Source organism: Magnusiomyces paraingens (genome assembly GCF_902498895.1).
Source record: "Magnusiomyces paraingens strain CBS 517.90 genome assembly, contig: contig3, whole genome shotgun sequence".
Lineage (NCBI taxonomy): Eukaryota > Fungi > Ascomycota > Dipodascomycetes > Dipodascales > Dipodascaceae > Magnusiomyces > Magnusiomyces paraingens.
This window is the reverse complement of record NW_022474069.1, coordinates 2,922,235-2,950,000: the sequence shown is the minus strand read 5'-3', so window position 1 is coordinate 2,950,000 and position 27,766 is coordinate 2,922,235. Positions and strand designations below refer to the sequence as shown.

The 27,766-nt window shown below is 38.5% G+C and overlaps 12 protein-coding genes across 12 annotated transcripts in view; 8 read left to right on the top strand and 4 right to left on the bottom strand.

The window, feature by feature from the left end:
• SAPINGB_P004222 (uncharacterized protein) overlaps nucleotides 1-62 on the top strand; it is a gene marked incomplete at both ends in the record, with an annotated part of 714 nt that extends 652 nt beyond the window's left edge. The window contains one exon of the mRNA XM_031998937.1: nucleotides 1-62. This exon is cut by the window's left edge and continues 652 nt beyond it. Within this exon, the coding sequence (XP_031854828.1) occupies nucleotides 1-62 (62 nt within the window).
• A 3,001-nt stretch (nucleotides 63-3,063) lies between these two features.
• SAPINGB_P004221 (uncharacterized protein) lies at nucleotides 3,064-4,782 on the top strand (the record flags this gene model as incomplete). Its single annotated transcript, XM_031998936.1, has 1 exon — nucleotides 3,064-4,782. The coding sequence occupies one exon, from the start codon at nucleotides 3,064-3,066 to the stop codon at nucleotides 4,780-4,782; it is 1,719 nt and encodes a 572-aa protein (XP_031854827.1).
• A 162-nt stretch (nucleotides 4,783-4,944) lies between these two features.
• On the bottom strand, nucleotides 4,945-8,514 carry SAPINGB_P004220 (uncharacterized protein; the record flags this gene model as incomplete). The annotated part of the gene is made up of 2 exons (XM_031998935.1): nucleotides 4,945-7,673; nucleotides 7,761-8,514. 2 exons carry the CDS (start codon nucleotides 8,512-8,514, stop codon nucleotides 4,945-4,947), a joined length of 3,483 nt encoding a protein of 1,160 aa, XP_031854826.1.
• A 212-nt stretch (nucleotides 8,515-8,726) lies between these two features.
• SAPINGB_P004219 (uncharacterized protein) lies at nucleotides 8,727-9,538 on the bottom strand (the record flags this gene model as incomplete). The annotated part of the gene is made up of 4 exons (XM_031998934.1): nucleotides 8,727-8,774; nucleotides 8,846-9,100; nucleotides 9,168-9,292; nucleotides 9,379-9,538. 4 exons carry the CDS (start codon nucleotides 9,536-9,538, stop codon nucleotides 8,727-8,729), a joined length of 588 nt encoding a protein of 195 aa, XP_031854825.1.
• A 971-nt stretch (nucleotides 9,539-10,509) lies between these two features.
• On the top strand, nucleotides 10,510-13,784 carry SAPINGB_P004218 (uncharacterized protein; the record flags this gene model as incomplete). Its single annotated transcript, XM_031998933.1, has 2 exons — nucleotides 10,510-10,542; nucleotides 10,611-13,784. The coding sequence occupies 2 exons, from the start codon at nucleotides 10,510-10,512 to the stop codon at nucleotides 13,782-13,784; spliced, it is 3,207 nt and encodes a 1,068-aa protein (XP_031854824.1).
• Nucleotides 13,785-15,719: 1,935 nt separating this feature from the next.
• On the top strand, nucleotides 15,720-16,920 carry SAPINGB_P004217 (uncharacterized protein; the record flags this gene model as incomplete). Its single annotated transcript, XM_031998932.1, has 3 exons — nucleotides 15,720-15,813; nucleotides 16,066-16,193; nucleotides 16,261-16,920. 3 exons carry the CDS (start codon nucleotides 15,720-15,722, stop codon nucleotides 16,918-16,920), a joined length of 882 nt encoding a protein of 293 aa, XP_031854823.1.
• A 1,854-nt stretch (nucleotides 16,921-18,774) lies between these two features.
• On the top strand, nucleotides 18,775-20,169 carry SAPINGB_P004216 (uncharacterized protein; the record flags this gene model as incomplete). Its single annotated transcript, XM_031998931.1, has 1 exon — nucleotides 18,775-20,169. The coding sequence occupies one exon, from the start codon at nucleotides 18,775-18,777 to the stop codon at nucleotides 20,167-20,169; it is 1,395 nt and encodes a 464-aa protein (XP_031854822.1).
• Nucleotides 20,170-20,609: 440 nt separating this feature from the next.
• Nucleotides 20,610-22,909, top strand: SAPINGB_P004215 (uncharacterized protein; the record flags this gene model as incomplete). Its single annotated transcript, XM_031998930.1, has 3 exons — nucleotides 20,610-20,624; nucleotides 20,732-21,373; nucleotides 21,431-22,909. 3 exons carry the CDS (start codon nucleotides 20,610-20,612, stop codon nucleotides 22,907-22,909), a joined length of 2,136 nt encoding a protein of 711 aa, XP_031854821.1.
• A 401-nt stretch (nucleotides 22,910-23,310) lies between these two features.
• On the top strand, nucleotides 23,311-25,077 carry SAPINGB_P004214 (uncharacterized protein; the record flags this gene model as incomplete). The annotated part of the gene is made up of 1 exon (XM_031998929.1): nucleotides 23,311-25,077. One exon carries the CDS (start codon nucleotides 23,311-23,313, stop codon nucleotides 25,075-25,077), a length of 1,767 nt encoding a protein of 588 aa, XP_031854820.1.
• An 84-nt stretch (nucleotides 25,078-25,161) lies between these two features.
• Nucleotides 25,162-25,695, bottom strand: SAPINGB_P004213 (uncharacterized protein; the record flags this gene model as incomplete). Its single annotated transcript, XM_031998928.1, has 1 exon — nucleotides 25,162-25,695. The coding sequence occupies one exon, from the start codon at nucleotides 25,693-25,695 to the stop codon at nucleotides 25,162-25,164; it is 534 nt and encodes a 177-aa protein (XP_031854819.1).
• A 217-nt stretch (nucleotides 25,696-25,912) lies between these two features.
• On the top strand, nucleotides 25,913-26,860 carry SAPINGB_P004212 (uncharacterized protein; the record flags this gene model as incomplete). Its single annotated transcript, XM_031998927.1, has 1 exon — nucleotides 25,913-26,860. One exon carries the CDS (start codon nucleotides 25,913-25,915, stop codon nucleotides 26,858-26,860), a length of 948 nt encoding a protein of 315 aa, XP_031854818.1.
• A 57-nt stretch (nucleotides 26,861-26,917) lies between these two features.
• SAPINGB_P004211 (uncharacterized protein) lies at nucleotides 26,918-27,627 on the bottom strand (the record flags this gene model as incomplete). The annotated part of the gene is made up of 2 exons (XM_031998926.1): nucleotides 26,918-26,920; nucleotides 26,980-27,627. The coding sequence occupies 2 exons, from the start codon at nucleotides 27,625-27,627 to the stop codon at nucleotides 26,918-26,920; spliced, it is 651 nt and encodes a 216-aa protein (XP_031854817.1).
• Nucleotides 27,628-27,766: the final 139 nt, after the last annotated feature.

The following is a 27,766-nucleotide window of genomic DNA, read 5'->3' as shown; positions in this document are numbered from 1 at the left end:
AACAACAACAACAGTTACAGCATCAGCATCAGCATCAGCATCAACAATATCGGCGTCATTAGTAGGAAAGAGGCAAGGAAAATTTAAAAAGTGTAAGAAAGAGAAACAAGATCAATTGGCAGTTAAAAAAAAAAAAAAAAAAATTTTTTTTTTTTTTTTTTTTTTTTAGCAAGTGGAAGAGAAAGAGAAAGGGATAGAGATAGAAAAAGGAAAAAGAAAGAAAGAGATGATAAAGTCAATGGGATGAGACCTAAAGACCTAAAGACCTAAAGACCTAATTGGGGACCCTTATGGATGAGATTAGATATTTATATATTTAATACCCGGTTAAAGATTATTGAATGGAAGAGATACACGGGGTATTAAATGAAATGAAATGAAATGAAAAAAAAAAAAAAAAAAAAAAAAAAAAGGGAAAGATTTAATATTTTTATTATTATTTATTATTTATTATTTATTATTATAATTATTTTTCCATGATTTCGTCATTGTTTGATTAAGATTTTTATATAATTTTTTTTTTTTGTTAATTGTTAATAATAATAATAATTGTTGTTAGTTAGTTAGTTAGTTAGTTGATGATGACAAAAAATCTGCAGGTACTTTTTTTATTTTTTTTTTTATTTTTTTTTTTTATTATTTAATTGCGGGACTCTGAATAGCCGGCTACGAGGATTTTTTATTTTATTTTATTTTATTTTTTATAGGGAAGGCAATAATAACAGCAGCTTTTTTTTTTTTTTTTTTTTTTTTGTACAAGTACAAAATATATATATATACAATACAATACAAAAAAAAAAAAAAAAATAAAAATACGACTGGAGATACAATGAAGAAGAAGAAGAAGAAGAAGAAGAAGAAGAAGAAGAAGAAGAAGAAGAAAACTTTGCCTGGTTTAAGGGTAGTTTTATTATTATTAATATTAATATATATAAAAAAATATATTCTCGGGAAAATGGGGGGTTTTTACAGTTATAAAAAAAAAAAATTGAAAAATATATATATATATATAAAAACAAGATTTAAAATATTTATAGTCATTTAAATTGAATTGAATTGAATTAAATTAAATTAAATTAAATTAAATTGAATTGAATTGAATATATTTATTTCATTATTATTTTATTAATATTTAAAGAGTTTTTATTTATTTATTTATTTTGATAATAAACGTATATATAAAATAGCAGCGTCATCATTCATTATCTTTTTTTTTTGAGTTTAAGATTTTATATAAAGTTTTTTTTTATCTTTAAAAGAAAGTCAGACGACCAATTTCTATTTTATTTTTTAATTTTTAATTTTTATTTTGATATCTTTTTATTTTAATAATAATTTATTTTAATTTTAATTTATTTTGATATCTTTTTTTTTTATTTTATTTTATTTATTTCTATTATTTTTCTTTTCTTGGCTTTAACAAACAAAGCAGAAGCAGCAGCAGCAGCAGCAGCAGCAGCAGCAACAATAAAAAAAAAACAAAAAAAACAAAAAAAACAAAATTTCCTATCAGAGAGGAGGCGGTGATGGAGGAAGGAGATGAAAATGAAAAGGCAAGAAAAAGATATTGAAAAAAAGATTATCGATTATATATAAAATACAATTTTTTTTTTTTTTTTCGATATCTTTTATCGATTGAAATATATCGTGGCACTGATTGTGGCAAAGTTATATTTAATTTAAAAAAAAAAAAAATAAATTTGAAAAGAAAAGAAAAGAAAAGAAATTTTTTTTTTTTTTTTTTTTTTTTTCAAATTTTACATCTTCTATTGATGATGATATCTCGCCCTGGGCTGCCTTTAAGGATGATTGGATTTTTTTTTTTTTTTTTTTTTTTTAAAATTTTTTTGTCCACAATTTTATTTTTATTATTATTATTATTATTATTATTATTATTATTATTATTATTATTATTATTATTATTATTATTATTATTATTATTATTATTATTATTATTATTATTATTATTATTATTATTATTATTATTATTATTATTATTATTATTATTATTATTATTTATTATTATTATTATTATTATTATTATTATTATTATTATTATTATTATTATTATTATTATTATTATTATTATTATTATTATTATTATTATTATTATTATTATTATTATTATTATTATTATTATTATTATTATTATTATTATTATTATTATTATTAATAGAGCGAAAGATGAAAAAGATGAAGTAGTTGAAGTTGAAGTTAAAGAAAAAAAAAGAAAATATTAATTTTTTTTTTATATAAAAATTCTTTTTATTTTTTTTTTCCTCTTGTAAAAAGCAACGATTTTTAATTTTTTTTTTCTCTCTCTCTCTCTTTTTATAAAACATTCTGCGCATACTTCCTAAATAGGAAATTTAACCCACCTTTGAAAATTAACAAGAAACGGTCGTCTCGTCATTTTTTTTTTTTTTCCACTCAATCAGTCAGACATAATTAAATAAATAAAAAATAAAAAAAAAAATAAATAAAAACCGATAATAACCGAATATATAAAAAATAAAAAAAAAAAACATCATATTATATTTTATATATATAAATATATTTTAAAAATTGTTTTTTTTTTATATATAAATAATTCAATCAAAAAAAAAAAAAAAAAAAAAAAAAAAAAAAGTGGAGTGAAAAATTTTAAGTAAAAGAAAAAAAAAAATAAAAAAAAAAATAAAAAACCTCCGCCGGTGGGTTATTTAATTTATTTATTTATTTATTTATAATTTATTTATTTAATTTATTTATTTAATTTATTTATTTAATTTATTTATTTATTTTAAAAAATCTTCTTCTTATTCTTTTTATTCCTTTGGAAAACTTTTATTTAAAAATAAAAATAAAAATACTTACCTAAAATGGTATAGAAAAAAAAAAAATTAAAAAACGCCTTTTATTATTATTATTATTATTATTATTATTATTATTATTCTTTCTTTCTAATTCAAATATATAAATTAATATAAATACTCCCCCATCTTCCCCTTCCCTTTTCTCTCTCTCTCTCTCTCTCTCTCTCTCTTTTCTCTTCAATCATCATATCCATTCCAAAAAAAAACAATGTCTGAATATAAAAAAACATCCTTTGAAAAGGCTTACGAAGTTACAGATTCTACAGCCCAAACAGCATCTGCAACAACTACTACAAATTACCCCCCAGAATACGATGCATTCTCAACAGATGCTGAAAAGGGTGTCACTCTTAATATGACTTCCCCAGATGGCGTTGCTGTCTCTGGTGATGTTTCCCAAGGTGAAGTCAAACGTCAACTTAAACAACGCCATGTTTCTATGATTGCTTTAGGTGGTACCATTGGAACTGGCCTTTTCATTGGTACTGGATCTGCCATTTCAGATGCTGGCCCCGTTGGATCTCTTATTGCTTATATCTTTATGGCAACTGTCGTTTATTCTTTAGCTCAATCTATTGGCGAAATGGCTACTTTTATTCCAATCACTGGCTCTTTTACTGTCTTTTGCTCCCGCTTTGTATCCCCTGCCCTTGGTGCTTCCATTGGTTGGCTCTATTGGTTCTCTTGGGCAATCACTTTTGCCATTGAACTTTCTATTGTAGGACAAGTTATTGAGTTTTGGACTTTTGCTGTTCCATTAGCTGCTTGGATTGGCATCTTTTTTGTCATTTTCACTTCGCTCAACTTCTTCCCTGTTAAAATTTATGGTGAAATTGAATTCTGGGCTGCTTCTATTAAAGTCATTGCCGTGGTTGGTTGGCTCATTTATGCCCTTTGCATGGTTTGTGGTGCTGGTAAAACTGGCCCCGTTGGATTCCGTTACTGGCGTCATCCTGGTCCTTGGGGTCCTGGTATCTTGTCTTCAAACAAAAATACTGCTAGATTTCTCGGTTGGCTTTCTGCCCTTATCAATGCTGCCTTTACTTTCCAAGGAACTGAATTGGTTGGTATCACTGCTGGTGAATCTGCAAACCCTCGCAAGACTGTCCCCCGTGCAATTAACCGTGTCTTTTTCCGTATTGTTGTGTTTTTTATTGGCTCCATCTTCTTTATGGGTCTTTTGGTTCCTTATAATGACCCTCTTCTTTCATCTGATACTTCTTACGTCTCCTCCTCCCCCTTTATCATTGCCATTGTTAACTCTGGTACTAAAGTCTTGGACCACATTTTCAATGCTGTCATTCTTACTACCATTCTTTCTGCTGGTAACTCTAATGTTTACATTGGTTCCCGTCTTTTGTTTGCCCTGGGCTCTTCTGGTGTGGCTCCCAAGTTCTTTACATGGACTTCAAAAGGTGGTGTCCCCTATATTGGCGTTATCTGTACCGCCTTGATTGGTCTTCTTGGCTTTTTATCTGTTTCCGAGGGCTCTACAACTGCTTTTAACTGGCTGGTTAACATTTCTACCGTTGCAGGTCTTCTTGCTTGGGCTGCCATTTCCTTTTCCCACATTCGTTTTATGAAGGCTCTTGAGTACCATGGCATTGACCGTAAAGACTTGCCCTTTACTATGAAGGGTGGTAAATGGTATGCTTGGTATGCTTGCATCTCTGTCATTTGTGTCATTATTATCCAAGGCTTTACTTCCTTTTGGGACTTTAACGCTTCTGACTTTATGACGGCTTACATTTCCCTCTTTATCTTTATTGCCTTTTACCTTATTTTCCAATTTATCATTTTTAGAGGCCCTCTGTTGCATTCACCTGAAAATATTGACATTTTCACCGGCCGCAGAGAAGAAGAACTTGTCATTATTGAAAAGGAGAATATGAATCTTTGGGAAAAGATTCTTGAATTCCTTTTTTAAATTGTTGTTTCTTTTTCTTTTTTTTTTTTTTCTATCCTTTTTAAATTGTTGTTTCTTTTTATTTATTTATTTATTTAGTTTTTTTTATGTATTTATAGAAGTTTCCTTTTCCACAATTTAATTAATTAATTAATTAATTATTTATTCATTCATTCATTCAACCTATCCAAACGTTGTAGATCCTCCCTTTGCATTGCGCCGCTGAGCACTCAACCGCCATGAATTGGCATCAGTCGCATACCGATCAAACAAGGGCTGAATCCGTTCATTACGTTTCCTCTTTGATAGTTTGGTTGGATCCGCAACCTTGAAAAACGTAGGCGCTGCTTCCGCCAACCATTTCGGATTGATTGCTGTTGCACAATGCATGTACTCCTTGGTAGTCAACAAAAGTGTATGATAAATCACATACTCTGCTGCCTTGTTAAACAATGCACTCGACGGATGCAAATATACTGGAGTCCCCTCAATTAATGTCTTGTATCCTTCTTGTGGATCCTTGCGTGCTGCGTTCCGGAAAAACCCAGAACACAACACCTTTCGGATCGCGTCCGTGTCCCGTCCACATGACAAAATTGCGTGCTTGTAACGTTCCATGATAGAAACCAATTGCCTTCGCACATCTTGTGCCCTCTTTAACGACCGTTCCTGAATAAAATTGTCTACACACCACGTCCTCGAGTGGCCCTGCCTCTCCCATGCTTGGTACACGTTTAATAACATCAAATGGTCCCCCGTTGGATCATTAAACTTGGCTCGCTTTTGGTCTGCTTGAGCTTGCTTTTCCTTTGGCCGATAAAACACGTTTTGTACTGATAACATTGCAACAATCGTTAACATTTCTGTCGAACATCCAGCATCAACACTTGCAATTAGAACTTTGGCCAATGACGGTTCCATGGGGAAATCAGCCATTTTCCGACCTAACCGCGTTAACAACCCCTCGTCATCTAACGCAAGTAACGAATGTAGTTCCTCCAAAGCCGTCAACATAGTATTTGCCGGTGGAGGGTCCATAAAGTCGAAATGTAATAAATCATTGATCCCCATTGCCTTGAGCATCAAAATCGTATGCGACAGATTTTGTCTTTGAATCTCCGGAATCGTATTTGGTAGCATCTCATTGTTAAACGCTTGCTCCGTATAAAGCCGATAACACTTCCCTGGCCCCGTACGTCCAGCTCGGCCTGCTCGCTGGTTCGCTTGTGCTTGTGAAATGGGTGAAATCACCAAAGAGTCCATCCCGAGTTTCGCATCATACGCGTTAATCTTAACAAACCCTGGGTCCACCACATAGTAAATCCCATCAATAGTAATCGACGTTTCTGCAATGTTGGTAGCAATCACCACTTTACGGCTCCCAGGTGGAGCAGGATCAAAAATCTTACTTTGCATTTCACTCGGAAGTGCAGAATAAACTGGTAAGATAATGAGCTCAGGAACATCAGGACCTAACGCCTTCATCCGCTCATAAAGAACCTCGCATGATGTGTCGATTTCCTCTTGTCCTGTTAAAAATACCAAAATATCGCCCTGCGGCTCCGACAAGTGGATTTGAATCACCGTCATCAACGTCGCCTCCAAATAATCATACTCTGGATCCTTGGTATATAAAATCTCCACAGGGAATGTGCGTCCTGGAATGTACAAAATCGGACACTTGAGAAAGTAGTCAGAAAACTTTTCAGCATCAAGAGTCGCAGAAGTAATAATTAACCGCAAATCCGGCCGCCGTTTGGCTGCCTTCTTCAACAATGCAAATAACACATCCGTCGCAATTGTACGCTCGTGCGCTTCATCCAACATAATTACACTATATGCCGTCATGTCCGGGTCTAGTAACGCCTCACGCTGCAGCATACCGTCTGTCATGTACTTGATGCGAGTCCGAGGAGATGTCACGTCTTCAAATCGAATCGTGTACCCGACCTCGGCTCCCAGCTTACACCCGACTTCGTCTGCAACACGTTTTGCAACTGACACTGCTGCTACACGTCGCGGCTGCGTACACCCCACAATGCCCCTTTTGGTAAATCCTTCTTCTGCAAGGTACTGTGTGATTTGGGTGGTTTTACCGGAACCTGTATCGCCCACAATAATCATAATCTGGTTGTCGCGTACTGCTTGTACCAGTTGCTTGCGCAGTTGGTATACAGGCAACGACTTGCGTTGCTCGTCAATTGAAAGATTCGTCCGCTTGCCGTATGAAATTTCTTGCTTGGATGTTTTTTTGCGCCATTCGGGGATTTGATTGATAATCTCATTGGTCTTTGAAGCAAGTGGGTCATGCATCGACAACTCGTCTGCTCCCTTCTTGGCTTGTTCCTTGGATTGTTGTTGACGTTGTTCGCGGCGCTCACGAGCCAAAGAAGCTCCCGACATGGCTGCTCTGTTGAGAGATCCCTCAGGCGCCTTGACTACACGGATAGGACTAAGCTCCAAGCTTTGTTTTGTTTGGCCTGCAAGAAACGGGGGTTCTTCTTCTCGAACTTCAATATCAACGTCTTCTTCTGGTTCCAAGTCATCCGGATCATTGATTGCTTGTAGGTCTTCATTAAGTTCAGGGTAATCAGCTGCTGACAATGCTCCAGAAGCAATGAGTTGTCTAATTTCCCAGCGTTCTGGAGATGTCAATCGTTTCCTTCGGTTAGGCTGGTTAATACGTTCAGGGGCTGGTTCTCCTCTAAGACCAAAACTATTAGCTCCAGTGGCAAAGCTGGGTATAGGTTGAAGATCCTGGCCTGTTTCTTGGTCCACGTCTTTCATTGATAAACTGATGCGGTTGCCATCAATTTTGATGACTTTTACTTTGACCCGTTGGTCGCGTTGAAGTACTTCTGATGGGTGTTCCAGTCGAGCACCATTATGTATTGCTGAAATATGTACAAGGCCTGTGAAATGTTAGAACATGAATGAAATATAATAATAATAATAATATTATTATTATAATTATAATTAAAAAAAAAAAAAAAACTCACCATCTCGACGTCCACGAATGCCGTCAAGTGAAACAAACGCGCCAAAGTTGGTCATGTTGATGACACGGCCATTATAAACCTTGTTGATAACAGGCTCATCGTCCATATCTGTTTCTGGAGACGGTGATCTACGACGAGATGACCGTGGTCGTTCTGGTGATTCGCTGGATCCTCTTCTCAGTCGTTGAGATCTTCTTGAATCACGTTGGGATCGATCTTTTGAGTCTCTTCGTGACCGATCACGCGAGTCTCTACTGTGTCGCTCTCTTGAGTCACGCCTTGAATCTCTACTTGATCGTTCTCTTGAGTCACGTCTGTGTCTTTCTCTTGAATCACGCCTATGTCGTTCTCGTTCTAGTTGTCGTTCATGTGGCGACGCGTCTCGCCGGTGTCGTTCTTGCCGTGGTTTGAGCTGGCTCAACGCTTCGTCTACTACGTCTTCTTCATGCGAGACTTTAAAATCTGGAAGAGATAGTCCTTTAAATACATTTGATTTATCCTTAATGTCAGTAAAGATTGTAGGGTGTGGATGCAGTTGTCGAATGATTCGATCAATATTGTCGATAAAGTCGTCTGGTAGCTCTGCTCCAGCTTCGCGCAGTTTGGCCTTGAATTGAGCCAGAGTTTTACAAGACTTGTGGATTTCAAGAACAAACTCTGCCAGCGCCTTATCAGAGACGCCAGTATGGTTTGCCATCTCGGTCGTGAGTCTTGACACGAGCGAGATGATTTTGAATTTTTCAATTTCTTCCATGTAAAAAAAGAAAAAAAAAAGTTGAATTTTTTTTTGATTTTATTTTATTTTTTTTTAATTTTGGGAGGGATAAAAGATTTTGGAGAGAAAAAAAAAAAAAAAAATCTACGAGACTTTGAAAGATTTGAAAAAAAAAAAAAATATATTCACGTGATTACAACAAGTTACCATTATGTAAATTACAAAGTTACCCACAAGTAAGTTTCCTACATCTAAAGATCGTCGGAGAGACGGACACCATTCTTGTCAATGATTTTAATCTAGACGACGAGTTAGTTTCTTTTTTTTTTTTTTTTTTTTTAGTAATGATGATTTCTCAATTGATACTCACTTGAATGCCCTTAAAGTCCAGAGGGATTCTGCGCTTGATTTCATCAACACACAGTTTCATAAGGTCAAGACCCTCTTCCAGAGTTAAGCCTGGACGATGGTGGCGGTCGAGAAGCGACAGAATATAGTAAGACGCGTAGCCATGGGCCGCATAAGGCAGTTCGACTCCAGAGGCAAGATAATCGATCCAGTAGAGTGAAGGTTTTTCTTTTCTAACGTCATAGCTTCCAAGAAGCATGTTTACTTGGTATGGTTTCTAAAAGTGTTAGCAAAGACAAAGTCATTAATTTATTATAATTAATTGAGGTGACTTTCCAACATACTCGTGATCTTAAAGAATTGGCCATTTCATTCCGCAGGTAGCTGGCAATGGCGGTACTTGACATTTCGTAGCCATTGCGCATGCCATAGAGAGAGATATTTGCAAGAATATATTCAGCAAATTGGACTTGTGAAAAAAAATATATAGTTAGAATGAAAAGAAGTTTATTTTTTTTTAATAATAAACCAAAAAAAAAAAAAAAAAAAAAATACCAGCATCACCAGCTTCACCGGAAAAGGCTAGTGAAGATGTACTTGTAAGGTTACGTGTTTTGTCGTCGTCACTTTTGAGCACTGAGATACCGCGCATAGCAGCCTTTGAGGTGGCGAGGATGACAGCGTCGCCTGTTGTAATTCCCAATAAGACATCCATTGTGATAAGTTGTATATATATATATATATATATATTGAGGTTACTTTTTAAGTAATAATAGAGAAAGAAAAAAAGAAAAATTAAAAAAAATTAAAAAATTAAAAAATTAAAAAAAGAGAGAGAGATTTCTATTTCAGAATGGTTTGTGATTTTTGTTTGTGTTAATTGATTGATTGATTGATTGATTGATTGATTGACTGACTGACTGACTGATTGATGAATTTTGGTGATGCGGTGGTGGAGAGGAAAAATCAAAAAAAATAAAAAATAAAAAAAATCCCACAAAGTGGCAAACCCTAAACCACAAAGTCACGTTAAAGTCATGTGATCATTATGTGATAAAAATACGGCTGTATATTTTTTTTTTTTTTTTATTTATTTATTTATTTATTTATTTAATTTTACTTTGCTACAGACCGATTGGACTCCGACCCGGGCACTCAAGACCCGGTGAAGTTCCGTTCATATTAAATTTGAAATAAATTTGAAATAAATTTGAAATAAATTTGAAATAAATTTGAAATAAATTTGAAATAAATTTGAAATAAAAATATCGGAGATAATAATAATAATAAAATTAATTAAAAGGACCTTTTATTTTTATTTTTATTTTTATTTTTATTTAAAATATAAAATAAAATATAAAATATAAAAGATCCCTCGGTACTCGTCAGTACTTCCGACTTTAAAAAAGTTGAGGGATTACAGCAAATTCCCTTTTTGATTTCAATTGAATGAAATCTTCCTTAAAAAATCCTTTAAAAAATCCTTTAAAAAGTCATTTTCTTTCTTTCTTTTTATTTATATTTTATATTTTATACTTAAAAAAAAAAAAAGAAAAAAAAAAAAGAAAATAAAAAAAACTCTTAGCATTCAACCTTCCATAATAATAATCGTAATAATAATAATCATCATCATCATCATCATCACAACCACCACATACATATACCACACACAGAATTACTCTTATCATGAAAGATAAACTAGAATCTGCCCGTTCAAAAGTATGTTCTTACTCTATATTATCATCATTAGTTATTAAACTAAACTAAACTAAAACTCCTTTTCATAGAAACTCTTTAAATTCCTCGACCGAGGTGACGTCCCTTCAATCGTCCTAGATACGGCTCCTCCAATCCAAGACATCATTTCCCGTGTAGCAGCAAAAGGATACCCAATAGACATCATCTCAAAAGAAAATGCTGCCGTCGCATACGAGTCTCGATATGCTTGTCGTGATGTCGAACGTGCCGCAGAAGTCCTCGTGTACTTTCTGGACGCTTCTGATAACAAAATCTCTTCAGTCACACACCAGTGCTCCACTATTACTACTACTACTACTACTACTGCCACATCCCATAAAGCATACTGCCGGTTACTCGGCGCAGATAACCGTAACGCTGTGACGTGTTATCTCGATACACTTCTCTTCTCAATGTTTGCACGTATTAATGACTTCGAGCCTATGCTCAAAAGAGTCTTCCCAGAAAATGCAATCTTAGATAGCTTGACTGTCTTTATCCGGCTTTATGTCAATATGCTGCGTGATGGCAAACATATTACCCAAGATATCACCAAGCTTCTCATCAATTCCCTCATCAAAGCTGGCTGGGAACCCACAGGTGCAACGGCCCAACAGGATTGCTGCGAGCTTTTCAACTTTATCACAGATCTTCTTGCCATGCCTATGCTCACCCTCAAGCTCGAAATTGCACATGAAGGACTTGACTCTAAAGAAGACGACCATAAACTCGTCAATGAGCGATTACTCCTGGTAACAATCCCAGGTGACTCAAACGATGAGCCCATTTTACTCGAGCAATGTCTTGAGTCCTACTTTGCCAACTCAGTCCAAGTCTTTCGTCAGCTTGAACGACGACGTACGCTTGATTCGACCCAATCTGCGCCTCAGATCCGTGGACGTAAACGTCAGCTTTCCATCTGCGTCTCTTCAAGAGAAGTCCCCGAGGAAGAACCTCCATCTGCAACAACTCCAACTCAAACACTCACTCCAACACAGCAAAACTCACCGCAAAGTCCTCATGAACTGCTCCCAACATATTCGTCACTCTACCAGCACTCGGTCTTACAACCACCACCACCACCACCACCAGAAAAACACTCGCTTTCGACTCTCCCACCAAATACTTTATGGACCCCGAATAAAGAGTTCTCACTACCAGCTTGGATGTTTCTCCAGCTAGTACCCTTCTACACTAATCCAGACTGCAACAAAACTCCAGCAAACCCCCTCGGAATTGCACCTGCAACAGACTCCTTTGCCGGGGCTCGACCCGTCGTGGCCATCTGTCTCAAGCGGTCCAATTGGACCACCAGCAATAATCATGCAGTGTTAAACAACCGCAAGGTCATTGTGCCTCAGGTGATTCATTTCCCAAACTTTGTCGCTGATAACAATGAAGACGACGTCCAGCAATCTGAACATACAAATACAAATGGCGCAGATAAGTTTGTTCTTGTTCTTGAAAGTGCAATCTTTCACCGAGGAGCATCTACAAATGCAGGTCACTTTGTGGCCATTGCGCGTGAAAATAACTCTATTCCATACGATCCAGAAGATCCTAAAAACAAAACTCCCACAGGACCCGGCAGCCGCTGGATATTCTTTGACGATCTTCAGCCCCTTGGGAAAAAAGTTGTTGTCGCAGACTTTGAGACTGTCTTCCGCCGCGAAAACCCCTATCTCTTGTTCTACCGACTCGTCACAGTCACAGACTACACTAATGAGCAAGAGGCTGGCGGTGATATTGTCAATGGCTCACTCCCTGTGGACCAGCAACAACTTGAGCAACTGTTGCAGCCTTTACAGGAACCCGATTCCCAGGTCGAAAAAACACAATCTATGGATACACTCTGTCCTCCTCCCTCTGGGGTCGGAATTGCTTCAGAACCCTCATCACCTCGTACCTCTATGGAACTAGAACGGCCAGAATCGCGGCAAATGACTCCGTTCGACTTACTGGACAATGGAGATACGTCCGAAATCACAGTTAATGCGGTGGATAGCGATAGTGATAGTTCCATCAGTGGTATTATTAAGGCGTCGCAGATTATCGATGGATCCACTACAACCACAACAACCACTGCTGCTATACCACCTCCTACAGTCACTGTTCATGCTCCAGTTGCAGTGCATGCTCCAGTTGCAGTGCATGCCCCCGTTGCATCACACGTCTCGCATGTCACAGATGGCATGGCGCGTGTAGCCATTTCGGAACCGCCAGCTGAGATTTCAGATAAAAAGAAAAAGGGCATGAAACGCAACAAATCTTTATACAAGAGCCTGACCAGTCTACGCAAGTCACGCTCGAGACCTCCTTCACCTTCGGCATCAGAGGTGACGCCACCAGTCCCGTCAAAGGGGTTCCGCAAGTCTATGGAGGCTACATTTGGAGGATACCACAGCAAGTCATCATCACCTCAGCTTAAACCTACTGAAGGCCTTGGTGTTCCTGGGGTCGGATCCCAGCACCCCGTGACCGCTTCACGTTCGGTATCACCAATTTCCCAATCATATATGAACAAGACTCGAACAGGATCCGTTTCCACGTCGCCCAAATCGTGGCCAGGCGGGTTTGACTCGAGTGGAGTTCCAACGCTGCGTGAAAACCATAACCATACTAATCGTCATCAAGGACACTCGCCCTCAGTTTCTTCAACACTTGCACCGTCAACCCTCTCGCTGGCCTCCACGTCTCCGCCAAACACCCAGGCAGCAGCAGCTGCTGCTGCTTCTGCAATCACCTCACATAAGCCACTCCCAGGACTTCCGACACGGGTGGACGAACCCTCTAGTGGGAAAATGTCGTCGCGACTGCGGGGGAAGAACAAAGGCACAGTAGCATCTTCACCGTCTACAATTTTCTCATCCTTCTCTTCAACACCGTCCACACTCCCCTCAGGGACCGTTTCTGCAGTATCGTTAGTTCCAGGAACTCCACCGTCCAACCAGGTTCTGTTCAATGCGGTGGAGGTGCCCAGTACGTCTAGCACAGCAAGCAGTAGTTATACTAGTCTACCTCCTGGTGGGAACGTGCACTCGCGTAGTGGATATTTCCATGGGTACCATCATTCAGGGACATCTGCGACAGCAGCAGCAGCAACGTCTTCGTCGTCTCACCATGGTATGCCTCTGGGAGGTACCGGTAGTAGCATGGGACTTGTGACTGCAGAAGAAGCACAGCGACACGCGCAATACCGGAGCGAGAAGTGTACAATTATGTAGGTGATAATAATTATTAATTTTTTTTTTCTTTATTCTTGAAACCCCACAATTTGCATATATATATAGTTGATGATGATACTGAGAAAGCTACATGATGGAAGGTTGTTTAGATGTTTAAAAAAAAAAAAAAAAAAAAAAAAGTAGTTTAATTACGGATTGTATAATAATTTATATTTCATTTCATGGTCAATAACTCGGCTAACGGATCCAAGAATCAGCGAGAGATATTTGTGGGGGCTTTTATTTACTATATATATGTATATATAGTTATAAGCAATCAGTACCTGTATATACATGGTATATTGTATATACTATACAGTATATATAGCATATATTGTAACTACCCAATCTTTTTTTTTTTGATATCTAAATAAAAGCCCTCAATTTTTTTTTAGGATTTCTTTTTTTTTTTTTTTTTCTTTATACAATAACATAAACAAAAAAGTTTCTAAAGAATAAGAGTCTCAAGGGTATTATTGTTCCATGATAGGTTTGTTAGTTGTTCAATTGATATCTTGATCTTTTGATCTCTTTAATTTTAAGTTGCTACATCAGGTTCGGACCATTGGCTAACCTGTTAGCAAGTGTGGCTATACCCAAAATAAGAATTTAAATTGATTTTTTTTATTTATTTATTTATTTATTTATTTTTATTTATTTATTTATTTTTTCCACTGTGAAATATAATATGAACTTGTGGAGAGTTAAACAAGACTTATTTGCAAAGGATTTCTTAATTATTTTCTTTTGGAAACATTTATATATTATAATATCCAATAAATTTCATTTAATTAATGGAAAGTTTTTTTTTTAATAAAAAATAATTAAAAATAGAAGCCCGTTTGTTTGTTTGTTTGTTTGTTTTTATTCAAGGGATTATAAAATTATATAACATCAGAATCTGCGCTATCCTTCTTGTCCATACTATATATCTTTTCATTTTAATAATAAACTTTTAATTTTACCTTCAACATTGCATCTCCAACAGCCCGAAAATAAGTCCTGATGCCAGCTTACGAGGAACAGGGGGTTAAAAATAACCAAACCTTCCCAACCTATATCCACTTGTCTTCATCAACGCTGTAATTGTATTTCTTAATCCCTCCAAGCAGAGATAAAGCTTACAATCTTTTGTAAGCCAGTTGAATTGTTTCAGAGAGTCGATATGTCCATATCTGGAGATATCCGTTTCAGCCCATTGTTTGTTTGTTTGTTTTTATTCCTCCGTTTCAGCCCAAAATTTTGTTGTTTTTATAGACTGTTTGTTTATATCTTATATATACGTTTGATAAACTTTATTCATAAGTTCTTATTAAATGGGCGTCTGGTGTAGTTGGCTATCACGTTCGCTTAGCATGCGAAAGGTCCCCGGTTCAACTCCGGTGTCGTCCAATTAATGTAACTTAATTTTTTTGTTAATATTTTTATTATTTAATTTAACTATAACAAAGTTATTATTATCATGTGACTGTGCACGTTTTTTTTTCTGTTTAACTAAAAAAAAAAAATTAGTGACAAAAATAATATTTTTTTTTTATTTTTTTATTTTTTTATTTTTTTTTTAACTGTTTGCCGCTACTAAAAATTACACACAACACACTACACACTAACACTGCCTATTACTGCTTGTTGCTTCTATTTGTGTGTTCACCACCAAAACAACAATCTGCCACTCTTAAACAGTCAGTCAGTCAGTCAGTCAATCAGTCAGCCATACAGCAGCTGCTTGCCACCACCACTCACTTCAAAAAAAAAAAATTAAAAAAAAAAAAAAAAAAAGAAAGAAAGCTTTGCTCAGATTATTTTTTTTTTTATTTCTTTAACTTTCTTTTTTATTATCTTTGCTTTATTCAATATTTCATCTAATCTCAATCAGCAAGAAAGCTAAAATAACTAATTACTATTAAATAAAACCAGCCATTATTAGAAAAAAAAATGCCACCAAAAGAGGCACCAGGACCGTCAAAACAACAACCATCTACATCTACATCTACATCATCATCTTCCTCAGATAGTCCATTTAAAAAATGTAAGTCATTGATTCTTCTTCTCTTTTTTTTTTTTTTTATAATTGAAAGAATATACCAGAGTTACCAGTATATATTTCTTTTTTTTTAAAAAAAAAAATTAATTTAATTTAATTTAATTTGGTCTTTTACTCCACACTTTTTTATTTTTATTTTTTTTTAATTTTTAAATTTGATACAGTTTTCTAACCTTGTTTTTATAATATCTTTCTTTATTTCTTTTTTTTTTTTTTTTGATTCTTTCAATAATATAGTTGTCTATGCTGCCATTGTCCATGGGAAAACATCTTTTCTGGCTGAATATAATGCTGACCCAGCATCACAAGCAAAAGACCTGGCAGGTGTAGTTCTCGATAAGTTAGATCTTGATGATGATTCAAAGGTATGTATTATACCAATATATATATATACTAATAAACTAACCATCAAACATCTTTTACCTCCTTTAGGTATCATTCGTCTATGGAAACTACGCTATTCATTACATTACCCGTCCACGAAATAACCCCTCCAGTGCCCCAGAAGGTCTTACATATCTCGTCGTGGTCAGACGACAAACAAATATACCTGCACCTACTGCTAACCAAACACCACCTCGCTCTAACTCTGTTTCTTCAACTACCTCTACAACTTCCCCCACAGACTCGCGGCGTGTCCCATTTCTATTTCTTATGGACCTTGAAAGCATTTTCCGCAGCAAGTACTTAGGCAAATGTGTGGGCTCCACCGTTGACAAGGTGCTGCTAGAATCTGGCTCACCACCAGCAGACCTAGCCAAAGATGTGCGTGAGCTTGTTGCCAGGGCTGAGCGTGGAGATAACGATGTGTCAGGCCTGGCGCGTCAGGAGCTGGAAGATGTGCGGACCATTATGATTGAAAATGTGGAACGTGTGCTAGAACGCGGAGAGCGAATCAACCTATTGGTATCTAAAACAGACCGCATGAATGCACAGGCCGTAGAGTTTAGGAAAGTCTCAACAGCAGTTAAGAGAAACATGTGGCTGGCCACAGTCAAGTTTAAGATTCTACTAGGACTTGCTGGTGCTGTTATTGTGTATCTGGCAATGGGCTTTTTGTGTGGTCTTCCTGGTCTTGACCGATGTTTCTAAGATCCATTTTTTTTTTCTTTTAGGTCAAGTCCGGAATCCGATAGAAGGAGGAGGTTTTAAAGATACAAAAAAAAAAAAAAAAAAAAAAGAGAGAAAGAAAAAGTCGGGCACAATGTCCCGAGTGAAGATTACGTGAATGCTTAGTCATTTGAATTAATTTTTTTTTTTTTTCACATCCAAAAAAAAAAAAACAAAAGGCGGTAATTGATGGAAACTGAAAAAAAAAATTTGGAATTTGGAATTTTTATTTTATTTTTTTTAAAAATACTTGTTAACTTATTTATTTTATTAACTTGGTTTATTATTATTATTATTATTATTATTGTTGTTGTTATTATTAAATTATTATAGAGTCATAATATAGCAGTCATTATTATTATTATTATTTATCATTTATCATTTATCATTTGGGATTATATTTTTCTCAAAAAAGAAAAAAAAAAGACTTTGAAATTACATAAAGTACGTGATTTGATTAATGGAATCTACTCAAGGTGATCTACTAGCTGAACTGACACGCAATGTGACGGCAGCAGCAGCAGCGGCAGCAGCAGTTGCAGCATCGACCATGGTTAAGACGGAATCCGAAAAGCAACAAGAAGATCAGTCAAATCAAGAAATGCATAAAAACAGTAATGACCAAGTACTAAATAATATTAAAACAAGTGATGACGAAACAGATTCAAAAAAACACATTTTGTCATCATCACCAATGGACGTCAATATTCCGGAAGATACTGCAAGAACTACAGAGACTATCAACAACCATAGGAGGGATAGAAGCAATAGTAGAAGCAAGAACGGAGATAGGAATGACATAAAAGTAAATATAAAAAAGGAACAAGATGAGATGAGAAACCTAGTAAATAGCAATAGCAATAACACTTTAAATGATCAAAATAGTCGGCCGTTGACAGTTTTAGAAAGTTTGCTTAATAACTCGGTAGTATGGCGAGTACAAGAACCTATAGGTTCGCGATCACTTTTATCATCAAATATATCTATTCCATCACTTTCGCAGCAACATGGATCAACAACAACAACAACAACAACAACAACAACAATCAGTGGAGATAATACTAACTACCATTCAACTTCAAATTCAACTTCTTTGACTGAAACATCATCAGCAACAATCTATGATGGCGGAGGAAATGGGACGGGTGAAGAAGCTATTGTTGGTGAAGCCTCGACAAGGAAAAAGAGAGGAGGAAGAGAAGTTACTATGATGTCGACAGAAGCCGTTCCGAAAAGATCACGGCGGTATGTAAAGTTGAAGTATTCGATCGAGGACTAAAGGTTGGGTTGGGTTGGGTATAAAGAGGTATAGAAAATATATTAATTACTGGGTTCCCTGGTGGGATCCAATGATGATGATGATGATGATGATGATGATTTTTATGAAATCTTTATGAAATCTTTATGAAATCTTTATGAAATCTTTATGAAATCTTTATTAATAATAATAATAATAAAGACAATATTGTCTAGGAAAGCTAAAGGATTTATATATAAGAAAAGAAAGACAAAAAAAAAGTTAACGCGACACGCGTACTTTTCGCGTTTGTAACATAAAAAGGTGTAACAAAAATCTTTAGGCTTTTTTTTTATTTCTTTTTTTGTAAACTTCCGTAAACCCACAAACCCATAAAGCTATTTTGGCCAGCAAAAAAAATAAATAAACAAAAAACTTTTTATTTTTTATTTTATTTTATTTTATTTTATTTTATTTTATCTTTTCTTAAACTCCAATAAACTGTTTAACTGCCACAATATTGGGTTTTCATGATATCACAAACCAACATTTAAAGGAGGAAAAAAAAAAAACATATATATATATTCTACATTTCAGAAATGCCGCCTAAAGGATGGAGAAAGGGACCAGACGGGTTCAGACCTCCACCATCAGCCGAAGGAGAAGGACCAGCCACACCTCCTCCACAGGGCCCTGTTTCTCACAAGGAAAAAAAACCACTATACACTTTAGACGATTTACTGCTACCTCGATCAGTTGTGATGCGGATAGCTAAAGAGGCTCTTTCAGGAGGGTCTGGAGCTGAAGCCGGTACTTCGATTCCTTCAGATGGATACTTGGCTTTACAACGCAGCGCGTCGGTATTTATTAGTTACTTGTGTGCAGAAGCCAATGTCCATGCACAGGCAGCTTACCGCCGAACAATTATGCCTGCAGATGTGCTCAAGGCACTGGAAGAGGTGGAACTTGCACAGTTTGTAGGGCAGGTGCGTGGGGCTGTGGATGAGTATGAAGCTTATGTTGACAAAAAGAAGAAAAACAAGGCTTTAGATTTAGAAGGTGGAGATTCAAATACAGAGAATAATAAAGATGAGGATGTGATTATGAGTGATGGTGGTGCTAAAGAAGAGAGTTTTAATGAAAATGATGATGGGTACGATGAGGAGGATGATTCTGAAATGGAAGACGATGAGATTATTGAAATTGAACGAGCAGAAGAATCTCAAACAGGTGAAGGTGATGAATCTAATAATAATAGTATTATTATTGGTAGCAATGATTCTAATGAAAATGTTGCTGGTGAAGAGCCTGCGGTTAAAAAACGCAAGGGCAGGAAACCAGGGAGAAAACCAGGCAATGCTTCATCAACTACTACGGCAGATGGCAATGGATCTTCAGGATCTATAGCTGCTGCGAATGCGGTTGTTGCATCTGCAACAGCAGCTCCACGGAAAAAGCCTGGTCGTAAGCCCAAGTCACGACCTGAGAGTCAGCCATCTGATAGTACAACAGAAGATACAGCACCACAATCATCTTCTAATGACAAATCTGATCAACCTCAACAAATGACTCTTGATCAAGCAACATTACAGCCTGCACCACAGCGGAAAAAGCCCGGGAGGAAGCCTCGTCAAAAAGCCTCGGAAGGTGAAGCAGGAGGAGCAGAGGAGGAGTCAAGTAGTGGGAAAACATTGAAAAAGAAAGAAGGTGATGATAATACCACAGAAACAGAAACAGTGATAATAGTGGAAAGCGGGAAGAAGGAGCGCAAGAAGCCTGGACGTAAACCTAAGTCCAAATCTGAATCAACTAGTACAGAAGTTACTGGGACAGAGACTTTAACTTCTCAACAAAGTACGGAACCACAATCTCCTCCAACACTTTTGGCCATTGCGCCCCAGCCTGTTGTAGAAGTTGTGGAGACTCAAAGTACCAGAGAGGAAGAGAAGAAGATGATGAAGAAAAAGAAGCCATCAGAGGATGAAAGCACGTGATGTGTTAGATAAGCATATTTATAGTTAATATAATTATGGTTAATTTGTAACAATAATAATAATAATAATAACAATAACAATAACAAAATCTTATTAGTTAGCAATAATTTTAATTATTTGAATTAATTTAATTCACACACACACACGCCATTTTTTTTTTTTTTTAAAAAAAACCGCCAGCAAAGAGTTTTAATTTTGTCTACATCACTTTTTATCAACAACCCACGCAATAAAAAAAAAAAAAATCACCAAGAAGGCCTTTTTTTTTTTATTTATTTATTTATTTATTTATAAAAAAAAAAATAGCCTAATTAGTTTTTGAAAATAAAGCCTTTTTTTTTGCTAAATAAAAAAAATAGAAAAAATTATATATAAAAAAAAATATAAAAATCTCAAACATACAAACAGATAGAAGGAAAGAAATACAGAAAGACAGAAAGATGACGGTTTTTGAGGTCAGTTAAAATAATAAAATAAAAAAAATAAACAAAATAAAAAAATTCTTTCAAGAATTGGAATTCATGCTAACCAGTTTCTGGGATTTTCTTCCATTCATATATAGAGCATAAAGAATCTCATCCGCAATAGCAACAACAACAATACTAAACAAGCAAAACAACAACCAGCATCTTCAGCAACATCTTCCTCGACATCCAAAACATCTACATCTACATCTACTACCAACACCAACACCAACACCACCACAAACTCAAACTCAAACACTTGTTCCTCACCTACTACTCTCAATTCTGTATCTCCGGCTGTGCCGTCAGAATCACCAATTTCAATGCTTTCCGCGTCTCCTCCTTCCAAAGCAGCCCCTCCTGTCGTCACAACTACTCCCGCAGTCCCAGACGATTCCCACCACCACCATCATCATCATCATAATCATAATACCAACAATAACAACAACAACAACAATAACAATAGCAGCCAAACTTTGGGCCAACAACTCGCACCACACTCGTCTCACTCCTCAGTCGAGAGCTCCCACATTCAAGCGTCTGCAGCGCTGGCCGCCGCCGCCGCTCATCATGCGGCCAAAACTTCTTCCTCACCATACCCGGGTTTGGACCCGCGCTATAAACTTGTTGAAAAAATGGGAGATGGTGCATTTTCTGTAGTCTACAAGGCTCTCGACACACAAACAGGCGAAAATGTTGCCATCAAAGTCGTCAATAAACACAATCTTAGTACTTCTCAAGTGAGTAATGATTATTATTGTTATTATTATTCTCAATATTTTTCTAACATTCTTTAGCGATCTTCAATTCTTAAAGAAGTCGCAATCATGCGACAACTCCACCACAAAAATATTGTAGAACTTCTTGGCTTCATTGATGCCGTTGATTATTACTACATCATTCTAGAACTCCTTCCAGGTGGCGAGCTCTTTCATCAAATTGTTCGCCTCACCTACTTCTCTGAAGATCTTGCGCGTCACGTCATTGTGCAGGTCGCCGAGGCAATCCGCTATCTTCATGAAGAAGCTGGTGTTGTTCACCGTGACATCAAACCAGAAAACCTCCTTTTTTATCCTGCCCCCTTTATCCCAAGCCCAGTCAAACAGGTCCGTGCAGGAGAAGATGCAGAAACAAAACAAGACGAAGGCGTATTTGTCCCTGGAGTCGGTGCTGGCGGAATTGGTGTCATCAAGCTCGCCGACTTTGGATTATCCAAAATCATTTGGGATGCAAACACAATGACACCCTGCGGCACTGTGGGTTACACTGCACCAGAAATAGTAAATGACCAGCGATATTCCAAGTCTGTTGACATGTGGGCTCTGGGATGCGTACTATACACTATTTTATGTGGATTCCCGCCGTTTTACGATGAAAACATTCAAGTGCTTACCGAAAAAGTGGCCCGCGGAGAGTACACATTTTTGTCTCCTTGGTGGGACGAAATCTCAAAGGGAGCCAAGGATTTGGTCTCACATCTGCTTACTGTCGACCCATCCAGGCGGTACACTATTGAACAGTTTCTGGCCCATCCGTGGATTACTCAGTCAAATAAACCAACTGTGCCTGCTGTGGATTCCCCCCTGCTCAAGCCTTTAACCTTGGCTTCAGAGCAGCACCAGGTGGAAAAACTTGTTGCTGAGGAAGCTGCAATTAATGCTGGAACTGTTGGATCATCATATTTTGCAAAAGTGATTACTACCCCTGCAACAGAAGATCTTCCTCCTGTTACTTCTTTGAACTCTAACACTGATAATAATCGAGACTCTTTGCTTCCGACTTCTGGGCTTAATGTTCCTGAGGGATTTGCTGATAAGACATTTATGTCTCCTGCAGTTGTGGCCATGAAGGAAGCGTTTGAGGTGTTTAATTCGGTGCACCGGTCGGAAGAAGAAAAGGTGACCCAGCAGCGGGTGCGTGGAGTACGAGGGTCTGGCGGTGCAAAGAGTGCAAAGAAGAGAGGTCAATTGGGGCGATTAGGTGAAGAAGAGGAAGAAGAAGATGAAGATGAAGATGAAGAAAAGGAAGAAGAATCCAATGGAGAAAAGAAGGAAGATGAAGTGTTAAAAAATAAACTGGATAAACTTGCAATTGGAAGCACAAATGAAGATGCCTGTGATGACAAGTTTTTTGAGCTAAGTCTGGAGGGTTCAACGTTGATTGAGCGACGAAAACGCGTCTCATCTTCTGGATCTGTTGCAGTCATGGCCGACCAGCAATCGCAGAAGCAACAACAACAACAACAACAACAGGAACAGCTGAATCAAGAGCAATAGACACTGCCGACGACGTCTTCCAGTTAGGAATTTTCAAAAAAAAAAAATTTTTTTTTTTCTTTCTTTTTTTATAGTTAAAATGAACCTTTGAAACATAAAAAATAAAATGATGATAATACGCATAAGTTTTATATATATAATTTTTTTTTCTTTCATTATTTGTATACTTGATGCACATCCCTCAAGTTGACCGTCTTGTTTCACTGGCCTCAACTTTTACGTGGCGCACCCCACCACCATAAAAAGCCTGTTGAGCACATTAAAGTCTCCCTTTAAACCCACCACCACCACCACCACCACATCCATTACAATAATTAATGACCAACAACCTTTTTTTGGACAGACAAAGTTTTTGCCTTCCTTTTCTTCCCAATAAAACTCATTCCTTCAACTAAAATCCAATGTCTGAAGATCTTTCGGCGCACCCCCAGGCTTTGGCAACAGTTCTCCAAACTGCCATCCACCGGTTCTTAAACGCCACTGATCTGGTATCGACTTCTGCACGAGTCCATTCCTCCGCAGCTACCCTCCTCCACTTTGTCCACGAAACAACAACTGCAGCCGTGGCCACACATGGACCACCCCTCGCATCCTCGCTTTCGCGTGCAGCCTCGCTCGCATGGCTCTGGCCATTACTCCCATTCCCACCAGTGTTTGCAACTTACGCCATAATCGTGGCACTCGCTACCTCCCTTGTCGTAGTTGCATCCCGTGCAGCTGCCCGTAGACCACTCTCGGCAGGCGATCCAGACCCCACAGATAAACTGTACTACCATGTTTCGGACTCAGCAAAAGGTGCACGCGCCACGGATGCGTTCGACGATGCACTGAAAGAGCTTGTGACCAAGCGCCGGGCCAGATTGACTGACGACACCACGGAGCACCAGTTTGAGATGGCGGCCACTCGGCGAATTGTTAAGGAGCTTCGTGCGCTGCGTCATGAACGTGTATCTGCATCGGAGGCCTCACTGATGCCTGTTTTTGGTGCAGTTGCGTTACTGGGACTTTACTTTGCGTACAAGTACTTTTCCGCAGCTTCGATCCAGAAACTAATGTCTGGATACTTTGCACTTATGGCCTTTTTCTCTGTGGTTGCGTCAGCTTCCCTGGCCGTTCAATGGGCCGCGCGCAGTGTCATTAAGTCAGAAACAGATGTCCCCCACTGGCGACTTACCCTTGCGCGTGATCCGGATGCGCACGCGCCTGGAATTGAGCCTGGGTTTGATATGTTGCTCCAGGATCTGGTAGCTGAAGAACAAAAGGCTGGGAAATTGACGCGTGATGATCGTGATCTATTGAACAGCGTGCGCATTTGTGATCCGGTTAATCCCAAGTCTCAGTTCTTTAGTATTTATTGCTCTTTAGGTGACTTGCTTGGTGTCCCTATGGCTGCAGGTCTTTTGGCAATCCATTACTACTGGCCTTCATGGGTTTCCGGTAACATTCTGGCAGCTGCCGTTGCCGTTCAGGGTATTGTAACTGTTCGTTTGGATTCCGTGCGCACGGGACTCATCATGCTAGCTGGACTTTTTGCCTATGATATTTACTTTGTCTTTGGTACCGATGTCATGGTCACGGTGGCCACTCAGCTGCAAGTACCAATTAAGTTGGAAGTCCCTCGTCCCGACGATTCCGGATCTGCAGCTGCTTCGCTTATGCGCACGGCCACAGCGATGCTTGGACTTGGAGATATCGTTGTTCCGGCTCTATTTTTATCAATGCTGCTCCGGTTCGACATGTACTCGTTCTATGCCCAACACGAGAAAGAATCAGGTGAAAAGCTGGCATATGCTGCCCGCCGCCCGGTTCCTGCTCCTTACTTCTCAACAGGCGTGGTGGCATATGTGATTGGACTTGTAGTCACAATTGGATTCATGCATGTTTACAAGGCCGGCCAACCAGCGTTGTTGTACTTGTGTCCTGCCATTGCAGCAGCAGCTCTGGGTACAGCGGCTGTGCGTGGAGAACTCGGGTTGTTGTTTGCATACCGGGACCATGCTGAGGAAGATGTCGACGAGACGAAGGATAAGAATAAGAAAAAGAAGAAGGATCTGGAAGGACCCGAGTATGAGGCGTATCTTGCGGAGCACTATGAGCTTGACAACGAAGGGTTGCTGATCAAGAAGGACAAGCAGGTATCTGTTGAATTGAAGGAATCTAAGGAATAAGTTATTTGTATAGTAAAAGTCAATGGAAAGCCCCCCTTTCTTTTTTATTTATTTATTCATTCTATAAATCCAATTGATTCGGTACTACAGATCTAACGTATATATAAATGCATCACCACCAGTTTGCCGGTAGTACCCCGGGACACGGCCCGTTTCCACAAACCCTCGCCGGCTGTACCATTGCTGAGAGTCTGTATCAGTGGCTCTCACGTGAAGGTACACTGCTTTTGCATCCAACTGTTTTGCATGCTCCACAATATGGTTTAACATCATGGTGCCTGCTCCGAGTCCTCGGAACGGCGCAAGAACTGCAATGACCATGATATATACGCGGGGCCTTGTATCTGCAGGTCCATCCTTTACAGGGTTATATGGATCAAGAGCACAACGAATGGCTCCAACAGGCACACCATTGGACTCGGAGGAAGGGTGGTCGTGGTGGTCGTTTTCGTCGGATGACTCGCCGGAGTCCGGGACCTCATAGATGAGTTGGGCTAGAGGCCCCAGACGAGGAACATCTGCGTACCACTGACTCGAGTAGGAAGCTCCGAGGACAACGGAGACTATAGTTTTGAGAGTAGAGACGCGAGATTTCGGAATGTCTTTGAGAACAAACATGAGGGGAACAGAGGACTTTTCAACAGCTGGTCTGCAACAGATTGGAGCTGACTATGAAGGGTTTGTACTAACTAGCCTTGTCAAGATCTAAAAAAAAAAAAAAACAAAAAGTTGGCTGTCACCACTTTTTTTTTTTTTTTTTACCTCCAAAACAAACAAACGGCTATTACTACTATATACTACTACTACTATTCACATTTCCTTTCTCCACCACCAAATGCAAACCTGGACCTGCGAATCCGTCACCAGAGTTCTTGAAACCCTTAGCTTACTGACTCCAACTAATGCTTCTCCAGTTTTGTTAATTTACTGTGGCTCTGCATCCCAGTTCTTTGCGCTGCCTGATGTGGTCGCGTGGCCAGCTGGATTGTCTTCTTACCATGACCATCACTGTACCAAAACTTCTGAGTGTGATTTATGTGGAACGCAACAGGGCCCGCGCGTGGTACCTCCTAGTGGTGTTCGCAGTAAACGCCGGCGTCGGCGTCGTCGTTGTCATCGTGGTCATTGCCAGATACTAGAATCAACTTATGAAGGGAAAAAAGATTACAGACAAGAGGATCGGGTGCAACAGATTGTGGAGAGATTTGCTGAAAAAGTCGAGATTGTTTTTGCAGGAGCCAACGACAGTCCTATAATTTCAAGCATTGTAAGTCGGATTCTTGATCGTGTTAAAAATCCACAATCAAACAGTACTCTCCCAGGAACAATTGTAATCTGGGGGTTATTGTCATGGATGCATGATCAACAGGCTCCTGTTTTGGATGGCACTGCTACTACGTTTGGTAAAATTAATGCAATGGATCGTAGGATTGGTGCACAAAACTTGTGGACAGCTCAAACACTTGAAGCAACGCTCAGCGTGCTTTCCCAAGTTTCTGGCGAGTGTGAGTCTTTGTCAGATCATGACCAGCATGACCAATGTCGGTCACTGATTCTTGCAGAACCCGCAGCAAATGCATCTTTCCTTACAGACCCGACCCACAAAACGCTCCCACTAATCTGCACCTCTTTGGTACAGCAACAACAACAACAACAACAACAACAACAACAACAACAACAACAACAACAACAACAACAACAACAACAGCAACAGCAGAATCCACAGAACACTGTTTCGGCCGCAAGCGTGCTTCGCGCATGGTCCAGTGTATTGTCTATCTAATAATATTCTACTTCTTCTTCGTCATCGCTCGGTGGCATTTTCCCGCGCACATCGTCATCACTATCTTCTTCATCGCTCTCTTCATCGCTTGATTCGTCCCAGCCTTGGGTTCCGCGAACATATTCCACAGGCCACCACGCCCGCTTGTGCCATTCTCGTGCACCGCGCATTACTACCGCCACAATCTCGCCTACAGCTATTGTTTCGTGGGTTTTGGGTTTCGATGCACTTGATGCAGAAGTACCTGGAGTGGTGGTTCCACTTGTTGGTTTGGGCTTAAGAGTGCCGTGCAGCTTGAGCTGTTGCTTGAGTGGGTTGGGCTGTTTCCCTCGGGGCTTTTTACTCTTGGCCGGTTTCTTTGTTGCTTCTTCTTTGACTTCTGTGACTTGCTCTAGCTCTGGATCAGGTAACTGTTCTTGTGGTTGTTGTTGTTGCTGGTCCTCTTTTTCTCGCTCTACTGCTGCTCCAGGATAAACCAACTCCAAATCATCCTTGAGTCCAACCAGCACGTACCCGCCCCGTTTCACAAATAGCGTGTTTCGGAACTTGGGAGGCATATCAACAATCAATGTTAGTGGCTGGTCCTCGGCGTACTTTTCTGGGATGCGCAAGAGTTGGCGCACCATGGCAGTGGTCGATTCAGGTACACTCACATCGTAAGCGCTATTCCCACGCGGCCTCAAAACCTGTGCAACAAACTCGCCAACGTCCAAAGTCTCTGGAGGCGCAGTGCCTGCCTGGTATAACTGCTCAGCTTTTCTGCCCATGAGAGTGTAAGTTTTTTTCTTTTCTTTTCTTCCTTTTGGCTGTTGCTGGTTGTTGTACTAGTGCAGTACTTTTTTTTTTTTGTAGTTTGTAGGAAGAAAAGTTTTTTTTTTTTTTAAAGCCTTGAATGGTCCTTATGAG